We start from the raw sequence: 26321 nt of genomic DNA on the forward strand, positions 1-26321 counted from the left end.
GTGAGTGTGTCTGTGAGTGTGTCTGTGTGTCCGTGCGTCTGCGTGTGTGCCAGTGTGTCTGTGTGTGGGGGGCCACCCCTGCACTCAGTCACTCCTGGCGGTGCTCTGGGAACCACACAGGGTGCCAGGCAAACACCCTCCCCACTGTACCGGCGCTCTGGCTCCTACCCAGCTTTGGTGTAAACCCGGGCCGTGCCCCTGAGAGCAGGCCGGCCGAGGACCACCCAGGGCAGGTGGGCAGCGACAGGCGTTGCTGCACTGACACACCACACGAGAGCCTGGTCAGTGCAGCTGCTGTTTATTGTTCACATAAACGGCCGGCGAGTGAGCATGGAGCAGTCGCGAGCGCCCAGAGTCCCATGATTCCTGGGCCCGCTCTTCTGTGCATGATGTGCTGCTTCCGCCCTCTGGCACCGCCGACACACTGGCCCCTGCAGCTCTGCCAGTGCTACTTGATGACCCAGGACGGGTCCTTGGCCAGCTTGGGGTTCTCGGGCCCGAGGATGGCCAGGCTGTGCACGCGCTTGCCCACGCCCAGGTACCTGCGCGGGGAGAGGCGCGGTCAGACGGCCCTCGGGCTGGGCGAGGCACACGGGGAAGGGCGGAGACTCACTTGCTGCTGACGTGGACGAGGCTGTCGTGGGAGACGGCAAAGAGCTGCTCGCGGTGGGTCTGCTTCATGGCGTCCGACAGCCCGTACAGGAAGTGGTCCATGCCTGCGCCAGAGGGACCCTCAGTGGCCACACCCCACGGCAGGGGGAAGCCGAGTCAGCAGGCTGGTAGAGGCGCCCCCTGCCCCCCCACACACCTTTGTCGGAAGGGGCCACGGGCGCATCCACGGCTGAGAAGACGGACAGCTTGGCCTCCTCGATGTCTTGCTGGGAGAAACGCCCAGCCTTGGCCCAGTCCACGGCCTTCGCAAAGCTCTGCAGCGTCTCAGTGGAGTGGGGGTCCCTGGGAGGGGAGGGCGAGGGCAGCAGGGGGAGGAGAGGCCCCTGCGCTGGACTCCACAGAGCTGTGCGGGAAGGGGCCCCCCGGGGCTCGCCCTGCCCCCAACTGTGAAGGTACCCACACACACACACACACACTCACCACGTGCAGAGCAAAGGGGCTGTCCTGCTCACCTGAGTATGGCAAAGGCCCCGCCCCTCACACACGTTGAAGGCCCCGCCCTCACCTGTACGAGTAGAGCGTGAAGATGCCGCCGTGGCTGAGCTTGGCCCCGCCTCCGTACGCACCGCCCTTCTCTCGGATCTCCGTGTGCAGGAACTTGGATGTCATCAGACGCGCGAGGATCTTCAGGCTGGAAGGAGCCGAGAGATGTTTGGGGACCCAACAGGCCACCGCCGAGGTGCAGCCTCGTGCAGGCCGCGCAGGGTGGCCACGTGCAGGGACAGTCCTTGCTCCCTGTTCAGCCCCTGACAATGGGACCCAGCAGAGGACGTGGTGTCCTGAGCTGCAGCGGAAGGTTCTGGAATGCTCAGATCCTTCCCCACTGGACGCCATCCTAAGGGCTCCCAGTGTGTCAGGTCCATGCCAGGGAGGGACAGGGGTGGCCGCAGAATCCCCGAGTGTTTCTACTTAGGAAAGAGGTTCTGGGGCCGCAGAAGCAGCGTGCTGGGTAAGGATGCTGCCTTGCACGAGGCCCCTTAGGCTGGCTTCCCCTCACCCCACATGGTCCCTGCCAGGAGTGAACCCTGAGCACTGCCAGGCGTGGCCCCGAAACCAGAGAAGGAAGAAAAGTGACTCTGATCCACGTAGAAAATGATGAAAGATGCGTGTGGGCCCTGCCCCCACATGGGTTCCCGACTCTGGGCTCCACTGCGGGCACACCTGGCGTGGTCAGGGTCCATGTACGGAGCCGTTCTCACGCTCTCGCCCACATAGTTGACGGGGAAGGGCAGCACAAAGTGTGTCTTCACCTGGCAGGGTTTGAATCCAGGGTCCTACAGGGAAGGCAGGTGTCAGCAGGGTGTGGGGCGCGCGCAGGGCGGGCCTGAGCACTGCTCACTCACCGTCACCAGCTTCCTGACGATCTGGCCGCCTCCAGCGTGTGCGCCCCCACTGGCTCCTCTGGGGGACGGTTTCTGAAAGAGTTTCCAGGAGACTCACCAGAAATGCCACGGATGGATGGGACCTTCCGCACGCCTGAAGTCACAGGCGTGGCCCCGGTGTGTGCCGGGAGGCTCCCTGCCAGGCGGGCCCAGGACGAGGCAGAAACAGAGTCGCCAGCTCCCCAGCTCTAGCCCAGTGTCCTTTGGGCTTCTGCCGGGGACCAGAGTCCCAAGGACGGCACAGCTGCAAGGGCTTCCACTTCCCACAGCCCTGCCCCAGCCACTGGGGTGGCCGCGTGGCCCCAGGGCCCTGCTCACCTCCACCAGGTGCGGGCGGGCTGCAGACTTCCGGTCCCGCCGGCTCCGCCCCAGGCCCCGGAGAAAGGTCTCCACTGCCTTCGCCGTCTGCGGCAGCTGCTGCGGAGCCGCGTTCACGGAGCACCTGCACACGAGCAGGCCCGTGATGCAGAGCCCCCTCGCTGCCCTGCAGCCCCACCTCAGATGCCCACCTCATGTCGTCACCACTCAGCAGGTGCTTCTGGATGCGCGGGAGCTTCTTCAGCACGGGCCGCACATCCGCCATCTCGGCCACCTTCTTCATCAGCCTCACCTGGACCAGGGAGCCCCGGCAGGGCCTGCTCAGTGGCTGCAGGGTGGGCGAGTCCCCAGCCCCAAGCCTCGGGACACTCATCACCTGGTCCATGCCACCGAAGGTCTCCCGCAGGTCCCCGGCGGGTGTCAGCGTCCTGCTCGCCCGGAGGGATGCGTAGAGGTGGCCGGAGTCGGGGACACCACTGGCCAGGTCCTGGGCCGCCATCTTCACCAGCACGCGGAAGCGCTCCTCCTCCTCGAAGCAGGGGCTGTGGGCGCCGACCAGGGAGAGGGGCTGGGTCGGTCATTCCCCAGGGGCCCGGTGTCCCCCTGCCCACGGGGACACTGCAGGCGGGCCGAGGGGGCCTGAGTCTGGGCCACTCACTTGTTGAAGATCTCAGCCCAGAGGTGCATCATGTCTGGCAGGTTGCGCTCCAGGCAGTGGGAGGAGAAGAGGACGCCCTGGACACAAGGCACGGGGCGGGCCAGGGGTCAGGGCTGGGCACAGGGCGGGCGTGGGAGGGGCTAGAGCTGGGCAGACTCACCCGCAGAGCTGGGCGTGGGGTGTACCTGCTCATAGGAGTCGAGGTTGGAGTCGTCCGGGAGCACGTGGGGGGACACGGACATGCCCCCCGTCTTCAGCTCGATCTGCTGTGCCTGCTGCCGATAGTCGAGGAGGCCACAGCCCAGCCTGCAGCCGGGGGCAGTCAGCCAGGGCCCCGCCTCCCAGCGCCCCACTGCTGCCCACGCCCCCCGCGCCCCCGGCCGTACTTGGTGAGCGTGCGACAGAAGAGCGGCACGTAGGCCCGCAGCTCCTCGGGCAGGGAGTTGAGGCTGGAGAAGGCCCGGAAGTAGACGACGCCATTGGTGGGCTGTGGGCAGTACTGCACGGGCGTGTCTCCCACTGCAGAGGGGCAGGAAGGGGAGGGGTTGGCGCCACCCCACCATCATCCCTGCCGGGCCCTGAAGGTGTCAGGACCCATCACGGGACACGCTGTGACCGCAGGCTGCCGTGCTGCCTCTCGGCCATTCAGGCGCCCGGGAAACCGGCCTTGGTTGCTTTGCTGGTCGCTTTTATTTGGGGCACCCCTGGTGGGGTGCAGGGGACCACACAGGAAGCCGCAGGCCAAGGCCGGCCCCAGGCGGGGCAAAGGCCCCTGCCAGCTCCCGCAGGACACCGGCACGTCTTGCTCCCTGCCTGCCCTGGTGGCCCCTAGCCCACCCTGCAGCTGCGGGTGCCTCTGGAAGCTGCCGGACCATCTCCGCACACCCTCAGACCAACACTGGGTTCCAGGGAGGGGACGAAGCCCATGCTGGTGACTCAGCACAGGATGGGACAGGTGGGTGCAGGTGACCGGCTCGAGCTGGGGGAGCCAACACAGGCCTGGAGGCCTCGGGGTCAGCCAGGGCCTCTGAACCCCAGTGCCCTTGCTCAGCCCACAGCTCCAACGAGCAGAGTCAAACGACCAGATCTGAGGACAGGAACCGCGTTGCTCGGCGCTCCCCCAGGTGCCCCTTCCTGGCAGCACTTCTCTGCCTGCAGCTGCACAGGGACATTGGCCGTGGTGCCCGCCCTTGTGTGAGGTGGCCCCACGGTGCCCAAGCCCTCGGGTTCTAGAAAGCCCAGCAGCAGAGTGGTGCACCCAGTGTGAGCAACACCCAGAGAACCCCGGAGCCCGGGGTCAGGGTGGACATGGCGGCACAGGCTGCTGGACTCACCGGCCAGGGCCACCTGCACCTCAGTGCACGGCAGTGTGGGCGCGATGTCCGACACTTTGAGAGCGGGCAGACAGGACGCGTCCTGGGGTTCGCTCTGCTCCTTCTGCAGGATCAAACCTGGGGGCACACAGGACATGAAGCCGGCAGGGGCAGCACTCACCGAGTCCTCGCGTGTTCCTGGCCCCCAGCGCTGCTCTCGCTCCTGGCCTTTCCCAAGTCCCAGGAAAGCGCCTGGTGAGTGCGGCTGCTCAGGGACCTGGTGGCCCCGTGACCCCGGGTCTGGCAGCACCGACTGTGCGGTGGGGACTGTGCAGTCCCTCATCTGCTGACCCCACATGCTGGAGGAGCCACGCAGCTCTGACCTGCATCGGTGCAGGCACGTGGGAGGTGACCTGGCCAGTCCCCGAGCCACCACCACTCGGGGGCCTGTCAGCTCTAGATGTGAATCTCCAGCCTTCATGGCAGCCTTGGGTACCTTCCCTCCGACTGAGGCTGCAGACGCTTCTAGCACTTCCTGTGCCCCCACTTCCCAGCTCCTTCCCAGGGCTTCCAGAAATGCCCCCGAGAGGCTCTTCACAGCCCCCACACACTGGGGGTCCTCTCCCTTCCCTGTGCTGTAGCGTGACCGTCTCCACTACAGGCCGACTCCCTCCCTGCGCCCATCAGGGCTGATGTCTACACTGCAGGCTGACTCTCCCTCACTGCTCCCATCAGGATTGACTGTCTACACTACAGGCCGAGCCCACTTGTGCACAGGCTGGGAATCTGGAGGCAGAGTGGGCCTCATGGTAGTCAAGACAGCTGTCCCAAACTCAGATGGGCCCGTCTGTAGCCAAAACGGGTGGCGTTAGAAACCCAGGGAGAAGCTCCCCACGCTCACACAGCACAGGCCTGTGCACTGCCCAGCCCAGTGTCTGCTGTGGGAAGGGCTCACTCTGCCCTGCCCTTCGGTAGAGGCCAGGCTTAAGGGAGGATGACCAGCAGGGCTCACCTGGCCACTGCCTGCCCCACGTCCCCTCCCGGGGGTGGGTCCCCTGCCCCGTGTTCCCTCCCAGGTGAGTGCCCTGCTCCGTGTCTCCTCCCGGGTGGGGAGGGGGGTTCCCTGCCCCGTGTTCCCTCCCAGGTGAGTGCCCTGCTCTGTGTCTCCTCCCAGGGTGGGGGGGGGGTCCCCTGCCCATGTTCCCTCCTGGGGATGAGACCCCCGCTGGTGCTAGCACATGGGCACAGGAGCCCCGGTCCGCACCAGGCCTGCAGCATCAGGGTCTGTGGCAGGTCTGGGTGGAGGCCACAACCCTGTGCTCACCCACACTCGCCCCTGCAGCTGCCCCTCAATGGCTGAGGCAGGAGGGTCAGACCTTTCTCGAAGATGCTCTGTTTGTCCTGTGGAGACAGTGCGGCCACCTTCTGCTTCAGCTTCTCTGTCTCCATCTGCACGTGCTTCTCGGTGTACTTGTCATCTGGCTTCATGGACAGCGTCAGCTTATGGGGATTGTTCTGGAAGCACAGAGCAATACCGCCGCTTTGGCAGGCCAGGCTGAAGACCACGGTGCCATGGCCCCTCGTGACCTCGGCCACTGCTGACACAGAGCCACGGGACCCTGCGCAGGAAGTCAGCCAAGACCGCCTTTGGGGTGAGCACAGGCGCACCACGCAGAGCCCGAGGTGGAAGAGGCGGCCGACGGGCCCAGAGAGGGACAGCTGCAGGACGCAGGTCCTGCCAAGTGCCAGCTGCTGACCGTGCCCCTTCCAAGTCACTGGGTTCAGCGGGAGTGGCCCTGGGGTAGAGCCACATGCCTGTAGGCGCTGTGGGACAAGTCAGAGCCCAGGGGCGGGAGGGGGGCTGTGGGCCAGCCTGCTCGTGTGCACGCTGTGTGCACTTGCACACAAGAGGCAGGTGAGTGGGGATGTGGAATGCAGCTCCCGATACGTGCGTTTCTACTTTTAACGCTCACAATATTGTGGCACCTTACTCTGATCAAAGATCAATTCACAGACATACATCAAGCTCCCAGTGTTAAAAAGCTCAAAAACAACAAATTCTCCACTTCTCACCTGAAAGTACTGCTTCACTTTTTCTTGTAGGAACTTCGGGTTTTCCTTGAGGCACTGTCTGAACCGGGCCATCTGGCCCCCCAGCTTCAGGAGCTCCACGGGGTCCCCGTCATGATTCCAGCAGGAAGCTATGTACTGGGAGAGAAGGTCACACCCTTCATCACCCAGGGTGACCTCTGACACCACGAGTCCCAGGCAGATGTTCGATTAAAATCTTTCTTAGTAAGGAAAGTTAAGTCATTCTTTGGTTGAAAAAAAAAAACAAAAACAAAAACAAATTTTAAACCATTTTGGGGGGATCTTGAGAGATAAATTATCAGGGAAGACGCTTGTCTAATATACATCAACCCTGGTTCAATCCAAACGCCACAAAGGATCCCCCAAACCGTATCGGGAGTAACCTCTAAGTTCAGACCAGGAGGAGGCCCCGAACAACACTGATGGGGCACAAACAACCCCCTAAATAAACAAATCTGTTTTCTCCTGACATGAAAGCATGGTTTCGATTACGTTTTGAAAATATAGTTGCCAACAAATCAGTTAAAAATCACTTCTCACTTCAAGTCTTGATGTTAGTAAGAGTCGGCAAAGCTAGCAAGACACAGACTAAAGCCCCGAGTCAGAGTTCTACGGAGGGCCCCATCGTGGGCCCAGGGAAGCAGAGAGCAAGGTCAGGCGTGCCCCCGGCACTGAGGGGCTCTGGGCTAAAGATGAAATGTGCCTTCCCCTTCCCCCAATGCCTCAGCATCACACCAGGCAAAGGTGCCGTGTACTGGTGCAGCCTGAGCCAACACCAATGAGAAGAGTGAGAGCACAGGGTAGGGCAGGGTGTCAGTGCCACACACCGAGGTCAGGGTGAGCCCGAAGCTGACAGACTGATGCTTCATCTGGATCTCAAGTTTATGGAGCAGAGCCTCGATGCGGTCATCCTCGAAGCCTTTCCTGTGGGAAAGCGCAGGGAGCTCAGGCTGAGATGCAGCAGGGGTGAGGCCACGGGGGGGGGTTGGGGCACGGCACTCGGGCCCTAAGCCCACTCACTCGGCCACCTCCGCAATGGTTTTGTCAATGATGCTGCAGACCTTGCCCACGTCCTCCTCTGCGATGCCCTGAAGGCCCACACTGAAGTAGGCCTCCCGGGTGTGGCCGCTGTACCTGCAGGATGGGGGCGGTCAGCGCCCACCAGGCCAGGTTCCACAGAGCAGCTGAGATTCCCCCCCCACACACAGTCAGCCATGACAGAGCCCCCTGAACTGTCTGGGGGGACTAACGGTCCAAGCTTTTTGTCTCTGTTGGTTCTGGCTTCTGGGCCTCACCCAGTAGTGCTCAGGGCTGACCCCTGGTGGATGCAGGGGCTCGAATGCCTGACACACTGTGCCAGTGCTCGGGCCCAGGGTCAGCACATGGGAAACACGCTACGGACTCCAGAGAGACAGGCCTGGAAAGGAGGTCAGGAAGCCTCAACTTCCCTTCTGAGTGCACGGCGTTAGCCGCCCTCGGAATGGCAGGGCAGCTGTGGCAGGGCATGCTGGCCCAGCTATCCTCGGGAAGGGAAGCCCACGAGGCCAAGCCCCCCGCCCGGGGATCCAAGCCCCACAGGGGCAGGTCAGTTAGCAGGGCCTCACCCGACTTCCGGAGAGAAGTCGCTGCCGAGCCCTGGCTCGATGAGGGCCTTATAGAAGGGGGAGTTGGGGCCGCTGATGAGCAGCGAGGACAGCAGGCTCAGCGTGAAGGCCTCGGCGGTGTCGGTAATCCTGGGAGTCAGGAGGGAGGGCAGACCTCAGCTTGGCCCACCGGACCCAGCCCACAACCGCCAGGCCTCAGCAGACGCTCCGCAGCACCCCGAGACACAGTTCTGTGGGGTGTTCACCCGGACTTTGGGGGCTGTGGGCAGGGTCCCGAGACCCGTTGCTGTAGACAGCGTGGCCTGGGCGCCCATAGGGGCCTGCAGGAGTCTGAGGTGGCAGTGCACGGCACCTCCTGCTCCATGGTCCTGCGACCCCGAGACCACACGCTTCCTGCCAGACCTCCAGACACCACGATCCACAACCCACAGCACCAGGACCCCAGGAGCAAGAAACAGCCCTTCGATGTCAGGACCAAGCCTGGCTTCCGGGACACTCACTGCAGGGGGTCGGGGTTCCAGGCACTGACTGTGGGGGGTCAGGGGCCAGGGAACACTCACTGCAGGGGCCTAGAGCCGGGCACACTCACTGCGGCAGGAGGTAGCTGACGCTGACAGTGGTCTGCTTGGAGGCATCTGCAGCCAGGGCATCGGGGCCGCATGTGATCTGGGATGTTCTCTGCAGAAGACAGGGGGCTTGAGGCCAGACCCGGGACAGTGTGGCGGGGTATGGGGGTGGGGGTGGGGCTGGAGGCCAGCCCGAGGACGGGCCTGCACTGGTCAAGGGAATGAGGGCACAGGCTGCCTTCTGGGGCCTGTGGAGCCCCAAGTCCCTCCTTCCCTGCCTACCGTGCATCGACCTGCTTGGGGCCACCGAGACACATGCACACAGGCATACGCGTGTGCTCACCGGCTTGTCCCAAGGCTTCTGTGCAGGCACGGCCGTGCGGGGCTCGATCTTCTGGAACTTGCTCAGCGCCTCCTCCTGGATCTGCTGCAGGTGCCGCTCGAGGGGGAAGTTCCCATAGGTGAAGAACCTGAAGGGACACACAGGCCAGGTGGGTGCTGGGGGTCCTGCCAACGGCCCCCTCGGAGCCAGGAGGGTCTTCAAGGGCGCCCAGGAGCAGAGGTGGGACGCACCTGACTTCCGCCCTGTGGGAGCCTGTGCCATGTCTGAGGGGCTGTGTGGGCCAGGGCCGACACGACAGGCACCTATGAGGAGCCATGGGGAACCGCGGGCAGTGCGGCTCTGCACTCTCATTCTGTCCGCGCCGGGGGACATGTGGGGCCCTCAGAACCCACAGCCCAGAGCCCAGGGCAAGCTGAGGGAGCGGATGCACACGGGGCAGGAAAAGAACTCCCAGAGATACTCCAAGAAAGTCCCAAGCTGAGACCAGACGTGTCTAGGGAACCACAGCACCAAACATCAGGCACTGACTCACTGGACTTTCTGTCAAGGCGTGTTTGCTCGTGAACACAAGGGAGTCACCTCCCTCCTGGGGCTCACGGGGGCGAGCACTGAGCCCAAGCGAGTCTCCCAGGCTGCAGAGACTCCGTCATGAGGGAAGCCTGAGATGAAGGATGGAGGCCCAGCCCCGGGCCCGCAGTCACAGGGTGTTGGCTGTGCTGACAGAGCTGTCCCTACAGCCACAACACCTGGGACCCTCTGCGCACAGGGCGAGTCCCAATGGGGCAGCAAAGGAGGCAGAGAATGCAGACAGGAGGAGGGTACCTGGCGTTGCTGGGGTGGTAGTGTGTGGCGTGGAACTGCTTCAGCTGCTCCCACGTGAGGTCGGGGATGCAGAGCGGGTCACCCCCTGAGACCACCGCATATGTGTGGTCGGGCAGAAGCTGGTTCTGGAGGTGCTGGGAGAAGATGGCCTGGCTGTCTGTCTGTGGAGAGAAGCCCAGGATAGGTGTCTGGGGGCTGCAGGGCCATGATACAGTCCCCCAGCAGAGCCCCCTCCGGAGTGGGGTACCAGGCAGGCTAGGACCCCACAAAGCTGAAGCTTAGGAGGGCCCCAAGAGCTCCTGACAAGAGTGGGTCTCCGGATGACACCAAGGCGGTATGAGCCCGAGTAGATTCTTGTGTCAGAGACAAGGACTAAGTCTCAAGAGACAAGTCACCCCGGCACTGCACACTAGTGTTCTGGGCGACACCCAGCCGTGCTCGGGGAACCATGGAGTGCTGCTGGCTGCACCCCGGGGTTCCACGCACCACGCATGCGCTCCAGGCCTTTGAGCCATTTCCCTGGCCCACAGCAGGTTTTGAAAAATACTTTCCAGAGACAGTAGCGGAGTTGCTGGCTCACACCCACTGCCCCACCCCATGTGAGAGCTGGACACTCAGCCCTGCCACGGCCACACGCCGAGGTTCCACAGGACCTCTGTGCTCGCACAGGAGGGGTAAGAATGAGATGGTGCACATGCAGAGGGCGACCCCCGGGAGGAGTGTGGAGCACGGCTGACGAATGCTCCCCAAAGCTGGGGCCCTCTGCTCACAGTGCCAGCCCGGCAAGCCCTGAGGCTTGCTGCAAGCAGAGCGGTCAGGGGAGAGGGTCAGTTTCTCAGACTAGGCCTCTCACGACACTCACAAATGCACCCTTCATCTCATTAAAGACGACGCCTTTAAAGATCAGCGGGCTCTGGGGGTCCTGAGGGTCCTTGTGCTCCAGCCGCCATCCTTCCTGCCTGAGGGGGAGAGACGTGGCTCAGTGACACGTGTCCCTGTGGGCGTCTGGGCTGCCTGAGCACCACGCACCAGAAATCCAGCTCCCGCAGGCATGGGAAGAAGGTGGCATCCAGGTACACGGACAGGAGGTTCTGGAAGTCCTTGGGGTTTTGTGTGGAGAACGGGTACATGGTGTAGTCACTGGCTGGGTGCGGGTGGAAAAAGAGATTGTGATGGTGAGTTCCAAGCGCCAGCTCGGCCCTCCCATTAGGGCCCCAGGGGACCACTGGTCAGTGACCCAGAGCTGCCCTGGCCCGTCTGTCCTGCACAAGGTGACAGCACAGATAATGCCCCTCCCTGAAAGTCAAACTTCGAAGAGAAGCAGTTCAACCCCCAGCCTAGCCCTAGGCCCAGAGCCACGGGGTCTCAGCGTGCTGACAAGTGTCCATGCAGCTACAGCACTTGGGTCTCCCCTTTCCCCACGGAGTCCGGCCTGCCTCGGGGCTGCAGGGGCAGAGCAGCCTGGCAAGCTGGGCACCTGCTATAGGAAGTCCTCAGCACAGGGGCTGGCCCACCTGTGAAGGCGTTCATGAACGTCGACAGGGACCTGTTCAGCATCTTGAAGAAAGGGTCTCGGCATGGATATTTCTGAGAGCCGCAGAGGACCGTGTGCTCCAGGACGTGCGGCACGCCCGTGCTGTCCATGGGGGTGGTGCGGAACTGCACGCTGCGGGTACATGCAGGGGAGGGCTGGGCACAATCGGGGAAGGGCTGACCCGCAGTGCACATGCTCTGGGCACACTCGGTGGCACACAGTATACTCCACTCCAGTGCAGTGGAGTATACTGTAGTACAGTATAGTGTGGCAGCATGCAGTACACTGTACTCTAGCACAGCATGCACAGTATACCATAGTGTAGTCTAGCGTAGTGCAGTGAAGCACACTGAGATAAAGCACAGTGCAGTGCAGTGGAGTATACTGTGCTCTAGCCCAGTGCAGTGCAGTGGCATACACTGTAGTACGATAGAGTACAACGCAGTACACTGTGCTTAGGCACATACCGCACATGTTGTAGTGCAGCATAGTGTACTGTGCTCTACCCCGGTGCAATGCAGTGGCATACACTCTAGTATGGTAGATAGTGTGATGCACTATAGCAATGCGGTATTCTGTGCTCAAGCACAGTGCAGTGCAGTATACTTTAAGCACAGACTGTAGCATGGTGTAGCATGCAATATGGTGGCGTATATTGTAGTATGGAGCAATAGCACAGCGGGTAGGGTGTTTGCCTTGCACGCAGTCGACCTGGGTTCAATCCCTCTGTCCCTCTCGGATAGCCTGGCAAGCTACCGAGAGAGCCTGGCAAGCTATCCATGGCGTATTCGATATGCCAAAAAAAGTCACAACAAGTTTCACAATGGAGATGTGACTGGTGCCCGCTCGAGCAAATCGATGAACAACTGGACGACAGTGACAATGACAGTGATTGCAGTATGGTGCAGTGCAGTATACTGTAGTATGCTATAATGCAGTGCAGTGGTATATACTACAGCGTGGCACAGTGCAGTGCAGTGACATATACTACAGCATGGCACAGTGCAGTGCAGTATACTATAGTACTCTATAGTGCAGTGCAGTGGTGTATACTCCAGTGTGGTACAGAGCAGTGCCGTGCAGTAATGAAAGTGAACATCACACAGAACGTAACATCATTCCATGCCATTCCCTCAGCTTTGTGGAAGGAACCATAGGAGTGTTCCCAAAGCAATGCCTGGGGTGCTCCTCAGGTGCAGCGAATGCCCTGCAGGGGTGTGGCCCTGGGCTTGACCCCGACCCCACAGACATGAAAGGCTAAGCAATCCCTCACGGTGATCCTGCAGGGATCTGAGATCTCTCCCTGTGGGGGCACCTGGGGCACACTCACCTGAACAGGTTGTTGGAGTCTTCCCGTGCCAGGTGTAAGTACTGGGCCCCGGTGCCCTCATGGCTCAGTTTCACTGCAGTCAGGAACAACTCCGGGACAGGCGTCACCTGCAGGGCAGGGGCAGGACGGCTAGAAGGCAGCCGAGGGACCCACCAACAAGGAGTGGGGAAGCAGAGCCCAGACCCCACAGCCAGGGAACAGGAACCCCTGCCCTGCTCTTTGGCCTCTGAGGCAGCTCCGGTGGCCCCAGGGTTCTGAGTGCGCCTGAGCGGCCCCTAGAGGCACAGACCGGGGCAGGCACCTCCATTCCCTGCTGCCCTGCCCCTCAGGCCTCCCCACCCACAGCTCCAACCCCGGAGGATGCAGGCCACACCACTTCCTGCACTAGTGCTGGGCCGCCTCCTGTCCTCATCCTGAAAGGTCGTGCTGGGGCGGTGAGGAGATGGGCCTGCCGCTGGTGCCTGGGAGGGGGCGGGAGGCGGGGGAAGGCCGCCCAGCAGGTTCGGGGGGAACTTCATCACATCAACAGCCGGGGCCGGGCCCTGTCACTTGGGTGCTCCGGCAGGTCCTGAGAGGGAGGTGAGCGCAGGGCAGCCTCTCCGCCGCCTGCCTGTCCCTGGAGCTCTGCTGCTCTCTGACACGTGGCAGCGAGAGCTTCTCTCCGAGCAGCCCCACGAGCCACAGCGTCCAAGGGGCTGTCCGGTCTGGGCCGAGGCAGCCTCAGGACTCCGGGGTCTGCGCCTGCCCAGGAAGCCAGGGGAGGAAGTGGCTCACCTGGCGCACGGTGAAGCCGTGAATCTGCTCCCCGGCATGGTAGCGCAGTGCTCGCTGGCAGGCAGTACTCTCCCACCTCCGGGCACCATGGGCAGTGCTGTGTGTGGGGAGAGCGAGGACTGAGCCACAGATAACTCAGGCACCAGAGGGCCACAGGAAAATTAAACATGAACCGGAGCAAGAGCACAGAGGGCAAAGTGCTGGCCTCAGTTCAATTCCCGGCATCCCACATGGTCCTCCAGCACCACCCGGACTGATTCCTGAACACAGAGCCAGGAGTAACCCCTGCGCACTGCCTGGTGTGACTCAAAAACAAGCGAAAAATACGAAGGAGCAAGTTAAACTCTGCATCCCCAGACCCATCCCGGAGAGGACGCCCCCGCGAGCTCAGTTCTCACGCTCACTCAGGAAAGGCCTCAGCCCCTCAGGCCGAGTCGACTCAGACAGCCTGACTGTGGGCAGTGGCTGTAAATATGAGGCTGGACCCACAGGCTGGTCAGGGACACAGCCAGGCCCAGAGAGGGGGCAGCAGAGCCCAAAGGGGACAGACAAGAGCCAGGGATGGCAGGTGGGGGGCGCGGGCAGAGCACGCCTAAGTGCAGCCAGGATGCTAGGGAGGGACGCGGAGACTCAGCTGGGCAGGACTGCGGGAGAGGGCTGGGACCGGTCACAGGGTGTCCCTGGCCGGGAGGGGCTGCCCTGCCTCTGCGCCCCACACACTCCTCTCCTGGGGTCCCACCCAAGGGCCGCTCTGTGCGTGGTGCCTGCTACACCCCAGGACCAAGCTGAACCAGGCCGTGCCACGCGGCCTCACTGTGGCTGCCACCGGCCCAAGGACCGGGTCAGGACTAGCCCGGAGGAGAGGGGGCCTCACAGCTCAGGCCCTCGCGTGCAGGTTCCAGGGCTCTGCAAGCCCAGGCCTGCCCAGCACAGCCCCTCTCGGTCACCCTGGCCTCTGCTCGATGCTGCACTTGAGTCCCAGTCCTGTAGCCGGGTGCAGACGCTGTAGTGTCAAGGGAAACAGCCCCGAGCTGTCCCTCTCTCAGCCTGGACCAGAGGCCTGCCTGGAGGAGGCTCAAGTAGGGACAACAAGCCTAGTTAACGTGTAGCTGGGTCCACCCCAGCACTGGGTAAATCCTGGGAAGTGCTCGCCCCCCTCCCCTGAACCACACCCCGACACACACAGCTCTCAGGGGAGAGGGCTTGTCTCCTTCACTCACGCTCATATACTCCCGTCTCACACACACACACACACACACACACACACACACACACACACACACTCACACGCACACACACACACACACAGCTCTCAGAGCAGAGGGTTTGTCTCTCTCACAAACACTCAATCAGATCTGGGGGCTTGTCTCTAATTCACTCTCAGATCTAAGGGCTCGTCTCACACACTCTCAGGTCTGAGGGCTTTTCTCTCACACATTCACTCTCAGGTCTGAGGGCTAGTCTCTCTCACACTCACTCTCAGATCTGAGGGCCAGTCTCTCTCACACTCACTCTCAGGTCTGAGGGCTAGTCTCTCACACTCACTCTCAGGTCTGAGGGCTAGTCTCTCACACTCACTCTCAGGTCTGAGGGCTAGTCTCTCACACACTCACTCTCAGGTCTGAGGACTAGTCTCACACACTCACTCTCAGGTCTGAGGGCTAGTCTCTCTCACACTCACTCTCACGTCTGAGGGCTAGTCTCACACACTCTCAGGTCTGAGGGCTAGTCTCTCTCACACTCACTCTCAGATCTGAGGGCTAGTCTCTCACACACTCACTCTCAGGTCTGAGGACTTGTCTCTCTCACAATCTCACACTCACACTCAGATCTGAGCACTTGCTTCACACACACACACACACACACTCTCTCTCTCTCTCACACACACATACTCAGATCTGAGGACTTGTCTTTCATACTCTCACACTCACACTCAGACCTGCGTGCTAGTTTCACAACACACACACTTACACACACTCAGATCTGAGCACTTGCTTCACACATTCTCACACTCACACTCAGACCTGAGTGCTAGCTTCATACACTTATCATTCTCATACACAGTGAGATCTGTGGGCTTGTCTCTCATACTCACTCACTCAGGTCTGAGCACTTGTTTCACACACATCCACGCAAACTCTCTCACACTCAGATCCGAGGGCTTCTCTCTCACACTCACACTTGTTTCACTTGTGCGCTTGTTTCACACACATACACACACACACACACACTCAGATCTGAGGGCTTGTCTCTCTCTCTCACACACAGACCTGAGCGCTTGTTTCACACACACACATACACTCACACACACGCAGGTCTGAGGGCTTGTCTCTCTCAGTCTCTCACACTCACACTCAGATCTGAGCACTTGCTTCACACACACACACTCAGATCTGAGAGCTTGTCTCTCTCCCTCACACACAGACCTGAGCGCTTGTTTCACACACACACACACACACACACACACACTCTCACACACGCAGGTCTGAGGGCTTCTGGCAGCCCTGAAGCCCGGCAGGAAGTGGCAAAGCCCAGCGCCCGGGGACCCGTCCCTGTAAGGGGCGCAGCCGCGTGCGGCCCCGGCCCCGGCTCGTCTCACCCGCCGCTCAGCCGCAGCCTCCGCAGGGCGCCCCCCGCGTTCGCCCCGCAGCGCCACATGGTGACACACACCCCGGCGCCCGGCGCGCCGCGACCTCACTTAAGCGGACGTACGGCGGGGGCGGGGGGCCGGGCCCGGCGGCGCCTACCCATTGGTGGGCGCGAGGGCCGACCGCCGCGGTGATAGGCGAGCGAGAAAGAGGGCGGGTCCTGCAGCGAGGGGCGGGACCAATGGGCGAAGGCTGGGCGGGTCACGGGGGAAAGGGCGGGGCGGGAGCATGCGCGATGCGGGACGAACGGGCCAGCCTGGGCGGGGCCTGGTCTGCGTCGGCCGGGGAGGCGGGAGCGGGAGCGTGGCCCGCGCGCGGGGGGCGGGGCTTGCCCGGCGGGGGCGGGGCTCCGAGGGGGCAAGGCGCGGGCTTTGCTGCCAGGGCTCGGCCGGCGCGGTGGGGCGGCCTTGGGTGCGGGCGGACTCTCGTGCCCGGTGACCGTTGGGGCTTGGGAGAGGCTGCGCCTGGCCAGACTGCCCTGGCGGTGCTGCCCACTCTGGCCCCAGTCACGTGACAGCAGAGTGCTTCCCAGGCTGCCCCGCCGTCCACCTTGCAGGGGCTCTGTCCACCTGGGTGACCTCGGGTGGACTGGAGCGGCACCGGGGTTCGCGGCCCGTGCGCCCGGAAGGGTCAGCGAGTGTGTCCTCGTGTCCAGGCCCACCTCCTCTGCTGCCCTTCCCGCACCGGCCCCAGCCCCCTGTCCCCCCCCCCCGCCCTGCCCCCCACCCCCCCCACTCTGCAGGCTGAGGTGTGTGCTGGGCAGCGCCCCTGGTCCTACCCGTGCCGGTGCCTGCCCACACTCCCTGCTGCTACGGACGGGCGGGCGGGGAGGGACCAGGGCAGGGACGCGGGCACCTGTGGCTGGCACACGCCCACCAGCCTTTCTTGTGGGAGAGATCTGGGTCGCTGCCTGTGATCTGCCCTCCCGGCTGGGGGTTATTAGCCCTGGCGGTGGTGGCGTTTGATCTCTGTGAGGACAGATGCGCCATAAATCATAATTGCGGCCTGCTGGACGTTCCCAGCGGAGACAGCCTGGGTGACGGCTGGTGCCCACACAGTGGGTTTATAGGCCCCCCGTCCCCGCCCTGAGACGGTCCTTGAGCTCCTTGTCCTTCACCCAAACACGTTGTGAAAGGGGACAGTGCTGGCGCCTGAGCTTCTCAGCCTGCTCTCAGCGGCCCCTTCTGACAGTTCCCTCCGGGGTCCCGTCCTTCTGGGGCCCGTCCTGCACCGTGGCCTCCATTCACGCAGTTCCCCCTATGTTATCACCCGTCATTCCCGACATTAAGTGAGGCCTGTGGTTTGGTGAGATCAGCCCAGGGACGCTGGCCGGGATGCACGTGATGGGGACCCTGGAGCGTTACGGGGTGAAGTCGGCCTCCCCAGGAAGCTGTGCTGCCCCCGCACAGTGTCAGACTGGCCTCGCTTGGGAGCTTTCACTGGAGGGTCGGGATGAAATGGGGCCATTCCCCGAGTGCCCTGTGCCTAACCGGGACGGCTGCCCCAGACACAGCGGGTACAAGTGCAGGGAGCCAGGAGTGGAGTGTGCACTGTTGTCCGGCAGCATGCTGACAGCCTGGGGGACAGCGTCACCACGCCGACATCACCCCAGAGGGGCCCCTGCCCATCCTGGGTCATCAGCTGGCCTTGTCCCTCCCCCCACTGCTGGGCAATCTCCACTCCTAACCCCAGGCCGAGACTTGTGGCTCAAGGCTGGCCATTCCCTCGCTCGTTTCTCTGGATGCCGCTGGCGAAAGGACTCCCCCAAGCATGGCCTTGCCTCAGAGGAGGCAGAGATGTGGAGCAAGGATTCCTCCCAAGGATTCCTCCCGGGAGTCCAGGCAACCCCGGGCACTCACGTCCATGACAGGCCTGGGCAGTCAGTCTCTCTATGGCACGGGTGGAGGGATCTGCCACTCACTCCACCATGTGGCACAGAGAGGCTGAGGCCCCTGCAGACAGGGCGGAGGGAGGCTGTCTGACCCCCACCCCGGCCCCAGGATGGCCGCCCCTCAGCAGGCAAGCGCTGGGAAACTTTTATGGCTCCCCTCCAAGTGCTCCTTGTTGGAGAGGAAAGGAGACTAGTGTCTCTCAAGTGGAGGCTTGGTGACGTGTGGTCAACCATCAGCCAGCCCTGGCTGCTCATGGGAGCAAGGAGAAAGCCCCCACGCCTTAGTGTGTGTACGTGTGCGAGTCGGGACGTGTGTGAGTGGGTGTGTCTGCGTTAGTGTGTGTGAATGCATGTGTGTTTGCGTGATACAGTGGGACATGTCTGTGTAAGGGCGTATATGTGTCCATGTGAGAGTGTGTGTGTGTGTGTGTGTGTTTAGTATGTGTGAGTGTATGTGTATGATACTATGAGCAACTGTGAGTGTTGTGGATGTGAGGAGTATGACTATGAGCCATACTAAATGCACGTATGTGCTTGTGAGTATATGAGCATATGTTAGTGTATATATGTGTGAGTGTGTGAGTCTATGAGCATGTGTATATGTGTGTGAATATGTGCATGCGTGTATGACTGTGAGTATATGAGCATGTGTGTGAGTCAGCATTGTGGGTGTATGTGTGTGTGCACGAGTGTATGAGCATGTGAGTGTAAGAGTGTGATGTGAGTATATAAGCATGGGAGTGTGTGAATGTGCATGTAACTGGATGAGCGTGTGTGTGAGTGTGAATGGGTGTGAGTGTGTGAGTGTGTGAGTGTGAGCAAGTGTAGGTATGTGTGAGTGTGTGAGCATGTGTGTGTGTCAGCATGTGTGGGTGCAAGGCAGAAACCAGGTGCTGCGAGCTGAGGGGAGGTGTTCTGGGTGGCAGAGCCTGGCTGCCCGGCTGGGGGTGGGGGCTCCTGCGGGGGCTGCCGTCCTGTCTCATTGTGGGTGGGGGTTTCAGGGGTGAACGGGGGTCCTGGGACCCTGCTGAGTCACCAGCCGGGGAGCCGGCCTGGAGCTGGTCTGCTGGGAACTCTGTGCCTTGCTGGTGACGCCAGGACAGGCCTGAAGCAGCAGGAGGGAAATCAGACCCATTTACTTGCCTTTGAGGAGGTAGGGTCTGTCGCCCCTGACTCTGGGTGACAGTTCCAGGAAATCGGGGCAAAGAGGGGCACCCGTCCCCCTTACATCACCCTTCGCTCCTGTCGGCTCTGCTGGAAGGACTTGGGCAGGAGACAAAGCCAGCAAAATGGGCAAGAAGCTCAGACACGAGCACCTGAGTGTGGCCTTGGACATGGCCGGTGACCGCCAGGCGGAAGTGGGAACGGAGGCACGGCCTGGTGCTTTAAGGGTGACAGACACTGACCCCTGTAAAGCTTCTTGCAGGCCTTCACTCAGCTCTTGCTGCTTCGTGCACCTCTGTGTTCCGTACCCTTCCAGCTGCTTGGCCACAGCGTGCGTTGCTGCGTAAATATTGACCGTGCTCCTGGGCGGGCAGGCAGCTCGCTGCTCGCATCCCTGCAAACAGGCTCCCGGCACGCCAGGCATCCCCATGCCATCCTGGGGCTCTGGGCGCTCCCACCCGCCCCCACATCAGCCAGGCTGACAACAGGCCGGCCAGGTCTGCATGGCTGGGGCGGCCGGGTCACAGGGAGGCCGGAGGAAGATGGTTTCACAGAGGCGGCTGGGGGCCAGCGCCCCGTGGGGCCAGGTGGGAGTGGGCGGGCGCAGCCGGATCTTCCCGACTGGGTGGGAGAGGGTGGTGGCTGTAGGCCCAGCACCTGACCCCACCCCGCCCTGCAGCCTCTCAGCGTCCTGGTCACAGGCACCCACAGAGCAGTGCTCCGGCCTCTCCTGTGTGTGCAGGGCCTCTGGCTGCAGCCGGGGCCAGCAGGGTTTGCCCTGGAGACTGTGGGGATGAAGGACTCGTCTCCTCGCCCCAGGCCAGCACGTGCCTCTGGTGCCCTCAGGGTGGCGCGGCGTGGTGCCAGGCCACTCCCGACCACTTCACTGCCCCTCGCTGCCCTTTGTCTCGGGTCCCTGGCGCTGAGGGGACTCTGAGGCAGCTTCTGAGTGAGGGTGACCTGCTCCCTGCCTGAGCCGCGAGAGAGGCTGTCTGCTTGCCCGGGCTCACTGACCGCCGCGGGAAGGGGCTGCTGTGTGCGGGCCACGCGTGGGCCCACTCATCGGGGGCGGGAGGAGCGTGGGCGAGCTCTGGCCGCACCTGCCCAGCGGCTCCAGGAAGGGTTCTCGGGCACACAGCCGGGCTGGGCATCTGTGCAGGAGAGGAGCACTCGCACTCTCTCCTCTCCCTTCCTCTCTGCACCTCCCCCTGCCTTCCTCTCACATGCGAAATGCCTCTCCCTCGGAATGAGCCACGGGCGACAGCGTGATTTTAGACACAGGCACGAAACTCACCGGGGAGAGCAGGTCCCCCTCCTAAGGACAGGAACCCAACACTGCAGCTGGCCTGGCCGCTGTGAGCAGGACACCAGGGGGCGCCATTGGCACCTCACATCCCTCCCTCCCCCCACTCCCTCCTTTCTTCATCTCCCTCCCTCTCTCCCTTTCTCTCTCTGCCTCTCTCTCCCTCGCTTTCCCTATCTCTCCCTTTCTTTCCTTCTCTCCCTCTCTCCCTCTCTCTCTCCCTCTCTCTCTGCCTTTCTCTCTCCTCTCTCCCTTTCTCTCTGCCTCTCTCTCCCTCGCTTTCCCTATCTCTCCCTTTCTTTCCTTCTCTCCCTCACTCTCCCTCTTTCTCTCTCTCCCTTTCTTTCCTTCTCTCCCTCTCTCCCTCTCTCTCTCTCCCCCTCTCTCCCACTCTCCCTCCCTCTCTCTGGCCCTCTCTCCTTCTCTCTCTTTCCCTATCTCTCCCTCTCTCTCTCCTTCTCTCTCCCTCTCTCTCCCTTTCTTTCCCTCCCTCCCTCCCTCCCTCCCTTCCTTCCTTCCTTCCTTCCTTCCTTCCTTCCTTCCTTTCCTCCCTCCCTCCCTCCCTCCCTCCCTCCCTCCCTCCCTTCCTTCCTTCCTTCCTTCCTTCCTTCCTTCCTTCCTTTCCTCCCTCCCTCCCTCCCTCCCTCCCTCCCTCCCTTCCTTCCTTCCTTCCTTCCTTCCTTCCTTCCTTCCTTCCTTCCTTCCTTCCTTCCTTCCTTCCTTCCTTCCTTCCTTCCTTCCTTTCCCTCTCTCCCTCTCCCTTCCACATCTCTCTCCCTGCCCTCCCTCCCCCTTCCCACTGCCCTGCCAGCTCTGCGTGTGCCCAGGGGAGGGCTGAGCGCTCCCTTTGGGCAGCAGAGAGTCCCACACCAGGCCCCGAGGCCCGAGGAGCCGTGGCCGGGCTGTGAGCTGTGGGTGTCCCAGGCCCCGCGGGGTGGGGTGGGCACGGGCTCGGGCCTCCCTGGGCATGAGGAGGGATTCCGCACTGGCTGCTGCCCGTCCCGGGAACATGTCTACACTGGCCGTGAGGTCAGCTTCTGGGAACCTGGGCCGCGTCCCCCCCCCCCCCCACGCCCATCCCCTGGGCCACCTACTCCTCCCTGGGTGCCAGGCCCGGCCTGCAGGAGAAGGCGAGTGACGAGACCAAGGCACAGCCACAGCCACCGCCACCGCCATGCCCGTGGGCCAGCCTGCTGGGCAGTCACCTCCTGCCCACCTCTGCAGCCAGGAAGGTTCCAGAAACCGCAGCCCTGCAGCGCCCCCTAGTGGCCAGGAGGCTCAGGAGTGCCTGAGGCCACGCCGGCCCTCCCGGTCAGCCTCCACCGAAAGCCCCGCCCGAGCCGTGGCCCAGCCCTGGGGCCGGTGTCCGAGCAGGTGGGGGCGGTGGTGCCAGGGACCCCCGTGTCCACCCCGTCCAGGAGGGCCCGGCTGCCCCCGTGCTGTCTGGGCAGTGGGAGGCGAGGAAGGTGGACATGTGGGCTCCGTGGGAGGGACGGGCTGGGCGCGTGGGGGAAGGGCGCTCTGGAGAGGCGGGGTAGGGGGTGGCTGGAGACCCGAAAGAGAGGCCTGGCCTGCATCTCCCCCAGGGGTGGCCCCGTAACCCAACCTCTGGGCCAGCTTCCCTCCCAGGAGGGTCCGGGTGACAGCTCTGGAGAGGGGTCAGGGCGAGGTGCGGGGGGTCCCCCTCCCGGGCCTGTGATTAGCATGCATTGATTCAGGTTCCAATCACATTAGTCAGCGCCCAATCAGCCCTCGTTAGTGGTGACATGCAAATGGAGGAAGTGACTCTCATCACAGCCCGGCAGGCCTGGAGAAAGGGAACACAGGCGGGGGCTCAGGAGGAGGACGAGCCCCTGGCCCGAGGCCCCTGGACCTGGGCAGGACACCCCGTCCCTGCCCAGACCCCCCCTGTTGGGCCCCCAGCAGTCTGGGCGGGGAAGGAGGAAGCCCCGGCCTGTGGGAAAGGCTTGCCTGAGCCCTGACCCGCGCCCCGCCAGGTGTGCCCTGCGCTGTCCACTCCCGAGGCCAGACACGGGGCCGAGGGGCCTCTCCGGCCCTGCAGGGCTCTGGGGAGGGGCGCCCACGGAGTCTGGGCTGGGACCCCAGGGAGGGGTCAAGCGTGGGTTCTCGGAGCACTTCTGGTGAAAGGAGTCCCGTGTCGTGACAGACGTGGGCCAGGGGTGCTGCGTCTGGGGGGTCAATCATCTGGGGGGCACAGCTGCCCCGCAGGAACCTCCCAATGGGACCAGGGGCCAGGCAGGGCGGGGGCCTGCTCTGAGTGAAGTAGATGTGGGGGGGAACAGACCAGGCTCCTGCCCTACGTGCCCACCGGTACCGCCCCGAGTGTCTGGTGCTGGACAGAGGGAGTCCAACAGGAGCAGATGCGGCCCGAGAGCGGGGCAGAGGAGGAAGAGGAGGAAGTTGGACCTGGGACATCCACCAGGTGGCGCCCAGCCTCCTCGGCAGCAGGCAAGGCCCCTCAGGGAGCCCCCACCTCGCCACAGCCCTGGCTGCCTCCTGTCCCCTGCCCCGGGGTGACAACCCGTGGGTGGGCCCCACGGGTGACTTACATGAAGCGGGGAGGAGAAAGACGGTCACTTTCTCCCCAGCCACCTCTACCACCCGGGACCCAGGGTTACTGGGTTCTTGTCTCGCTTGCGGAAAAGAATTTCAGGAGTAGACAAGCAGTGAAGTAGCAGATTTTATTTAGAGGGTCTTAGGGAAGGAGGAAGGGATAAGTAGAAAAGAAAAACCAGTAGGAGTAACGCGCTCAAGAAAGAACTCGGGCTCCTCCGAAGATGGAGAGAGCTCTACACACATCCTAGCACTGGACACGAAAACATGAAAGTATACATCTCAAGGGGGGAGATGCGGGCGACACATGTGCTCGGCCACATGGCACAAGCAGCACATGGGCTCAGGCAGCATATGCGCGCCCTTCCTTTGTTCAAGGTGTCTTTTATAGGGTTTCTGCAACCTGCCCCCACCCACATGAGGTTTCCTTCCAGGTAAAAGTTCGTTGCTAAGGTTACCAGGGAGGTTTGGGAGTGGTGATGGCCTTCTTTGGGGAACCTCCTGGGGAGGGGTCCATTATCCTCAGGGTCTGCTGAAGGTCTTATCACGTCCGTTTCCTGTATCCACAGGGTGGGTCAGTCTCAGGATTTTCCTCCCCAGAGACTTTGATAATCTAAGTTTCATTGCCAGGGGCCTTTCCCTATCTACCTGCCTACATCAACAGCACAGGGGCTCCTGGCAGGGTGGGGGGAGCGGGTGGGCCCACTCAGCCCGCTGTGGGGTTCCCAGGGCCCAGCTGGCTGCCGTGGCCCCACCGAAGCCCTGCGAGCCCCCGGCCGCCTGCCCAGGGAGAGCCCCTGGACCCCCGCTTCCCCATCTTGTTCTGAGGGCGGTGCCGTGCAGGCCCCTAAGCTCCCCTGTGCCTGGCGTCCCCCGGTGGCCTGCCATGCGAGGACCAGGCTGGGAGGGTGGCTCTGAAATCGGGCTGTGTGGCACTCGGCCCCCACACAGGGGGATGCGCCCTGGCCGGCTGGGGGGGCCCAGCAGTGCAGGCCCCGGGGCCCACGTGGGCGGGAGAGAGCCACGATGGAGAGGCTGGAGCACGGGGCAGCCCGGAGGAGACTGCTGTGAGGCCCCCACACATGCATTCATGCACACAGAGTGCACACATGCACACACAACACATATGTACACACGCGTGCAACGGACACAACAGCCATGTGCAGAGACATGCATCCAAACAAACGGAGCCATGCACACATGCATATAAAAGAACATACATCCCACACAGCATGCATGGACACATGTGCAGACACACGTGTGCACACGTGCAACTATGACTAAGGGTGTGGGGTCTGTGTCTCTGCGACACGTGACTCTTGCTCGTTTCTGATGCCTACGGCTGCTGGACCTGGTGGAGTTGGGGGCAACCTGCCCTGGGCTCAGCTGCTTCCCGTGGTCCCGCCGTCCTCGCGGAGAAGCCCCTCCCCACAGCTGGGGAGTTTCCCAGCTCCCCCCACTGCAGCTCCTGCCCCCGCTGCCCCGCCCCGGCCTGGCCAACGCCCCAGCCTGCCCCCCGCCCCGGCCTGGCCAACGCCGTGCCCGCCTGTCGGTCGTGTCAGCACCGCTGCCCCCCGCCCCGGCCTGCCCCCCGCCCTGGCCTGGCCAACACCCGTGCCCGCCTGTCGGTCGTGTCAGCTGGGCTGCCGGGGCCACTGCCCGCAGCTCTCCTCTTGTGGCGTCCAGGGCCCAGCCGGGCCCCTGCCGAGCACCAGGGTCGGCTCATTCCCGGGGCCCAGCGGGGAGGTGCTGGTGTCGGGTGACCCCATGGCAGACTGCGGTGCCCTGTGGGCCACGTGCCCGAGTCTGAGGGCAGGCCTGAGCTCGGGGCTCTCCCCCACAGACAAGCTCCCCACTCGGCCCCTGCTCATGTTTCCACAGGATGGAGCCGAGCGTGGAACTAAGCACACACAGTCCCAGGCCAGACCCACTCCCTGTGCTGAGACGCTGCCAGGCGCCCCTTCATGGGGGGGGGGGCTGACTCTTCGTCCCGAAGATGCCAGCAGAAGTGGCCCTCAGCGCAGAACTCCCTCCACAAGTGAAGTCTCGTACACCGTTTAGGCTTCGAGATCCAATTTTATGCTTTTCCCCACCCTGGTGGTTGTTACTGCCTGTTATGGGGCACACTGTGACTGTTGGCAGTGCTGACAGCAAATACACGGGGCATTCTGGCACCAGAAATTTCACAATGCCATCGTTGCCTTTCCCTGTCTAATCCCACCCAAGGTCACACACACACTCAGAAATAAGATCATGAGAGCAGCAGAAACACACACACACACACACACACACACACACACACACACACACACACAGAGCCGCCTTCCTATTTAATTGGCAAAGCTCCTTCCCTGTAAAGAATGTCTTCCGTTCCTTAGTCAGCAGAGATTTCTCGGGTTTCCTGCCTAGAAAGAGCCCGTGCTAAGCCCTGGTCTCCAGCCCACCCGGGGTCTGTGGAGACTCAGTGAGGCCCACAGGAGGCTCTCAAGAAACTCCAGCACGTCTAAAGAACTCGGAAGCCCCCCACCAAGCAAGAACATCAGGACCAACAGGAGCACAGGGCAGCCGCTGGGATGCCATGTGCTACTGGCCCTGGGTTCGGCCTGGGCGATTTCCTGAGACGTGTGTGGAAGGCTCAGTGGTGTCACTTGTGGACGAAGGCGTCTGGGCTGGCGTCTGAGCACGTGGCGGTGGCCTTGCTTTGGGGCAGTGAGGAGCCGAGTGACTGCGGGCGGGGCTGGGTTTGCCCTCTGAGGCCGGGCCCTTCCTGGAGGGGCAGGGCCTCGCCCCCACACCAGCCTGCAGGGGAGCGGGAACAGGGCCTGCCCTGCACCCGCCCGTGTCTGCTCTGGGGTGTCCCCCTCACCGGCGTCTGCTGAGCCACTGGACGCCCTCCCCACACCCAGACAGGAGTCGGAGGGCACGGGAGGGCGGCCGGCCTGGGGCCACTCTAGGGCTGTGCTGAGGCCAGGCTGGCGGGCTCCCTCCCGTGCCTTCCCGTGCAGTGGGGACCCGACGCCCAGGTCTCTGCTCCAGGCGGCTCAGCAGACCGGGGCCTCGGGCTGTGTCCAGGGGCACAGTCAGCTGGTGGGGGTCCCCAGAGGGGGCCTGGGAGCTCCGCAGCTATGGGCGCACAGGCCCACAGGAGGCCAGGCAGGCATGGGGGCTCAGCTAAGACCCCTGTGCTGTGTCCAGCCCTACCCAGAGATGGGTCAGCAGAGACCCTGCCCTGCCCCTACCCAGAGACAGGTCAGCAGAGACCCCTCCTACGGCCAGTGCTACCCTGTGAGGGGTCAGCTGAGACCCTGCCCTGCATCCAGCCCTGCCCTGTGAG

At 62.8% G+C, this 26321-nt stretch overlaps 1 protein-coding gene across 2 annotated transcripts; it reads right to left on the reverse strand.

The window, feature by feature from the left end:
* Positions 1 to 281: 281 nt before the first annotated feature.
* PITRM1 (pitrilysin metallopeptidase 1) lies at positions 282 to 16128 on the reverse strand. Of its 2 annotated transcripts, XM_004617433.2 has the most exons (27): positions 16007 to 16128; positions 13408 to 13504; positions 12634 to 12740; positions 11284 to 11435; positions 10799 to 10913; positions 10632 to 10728; positions 9770 to 9930; positions 8948 to 9074; positions 8628 to 8716; positions 8039 to 8167; positions 7455 to 7568; positions 7262 to 7358; positions 6417 to 6551; positions 5720 to 5858; positions 4365 to 4481; positions 3417 to 3549; positions 3216 to 3336; positions 3031 to 3107; positions 2749 to 2914; positions 2564 to 2664; positions 2373 to 2496; positions 2016 to 2087; positions 1834 to 1946; positions 1178 to 1303; positions 809 to 954; positions 614 to 716; positions 282 to 542 (listed from the first exon to the last, which is right to left on the reverse strand). In XM_004617433.2, exons 1-27 carry the CDS (start codon positions 16063 to 16065, stop codon positions 449 to 451), a joined length of 3111 nt encoding a protein of 1036 aa, XP_004617490.1. In that variant the 5' UTR covers positions 16066 to 16128; the 3' UTR covers positions 282 to 448. The 2 variants fall into 2 exon arrangements, with proteins under 2 accessions (XP_004617490.1, XP_054994589.1); XM_055138614.1 differs by lacking the exons at positions 11284 to 11435; positions 16007 to 16128.
* Between the last annotated feature and the right edge of the window lie 10193 nt (positions 16129 to 26321).

Source organism: Sorex araneus, chromosome 5 (genome assembly GCF_027595985.1).
Source record: "Sorex araneus isolate mSorAra2 chromosome 5, mSorAra2.pri, whole genome shotgun sequence".
NCBI lineage: Eukaryota > Metazoa > Chordata > Mammalia > Eulipotyphla > Soricidae > Sorex > Sorex araneus.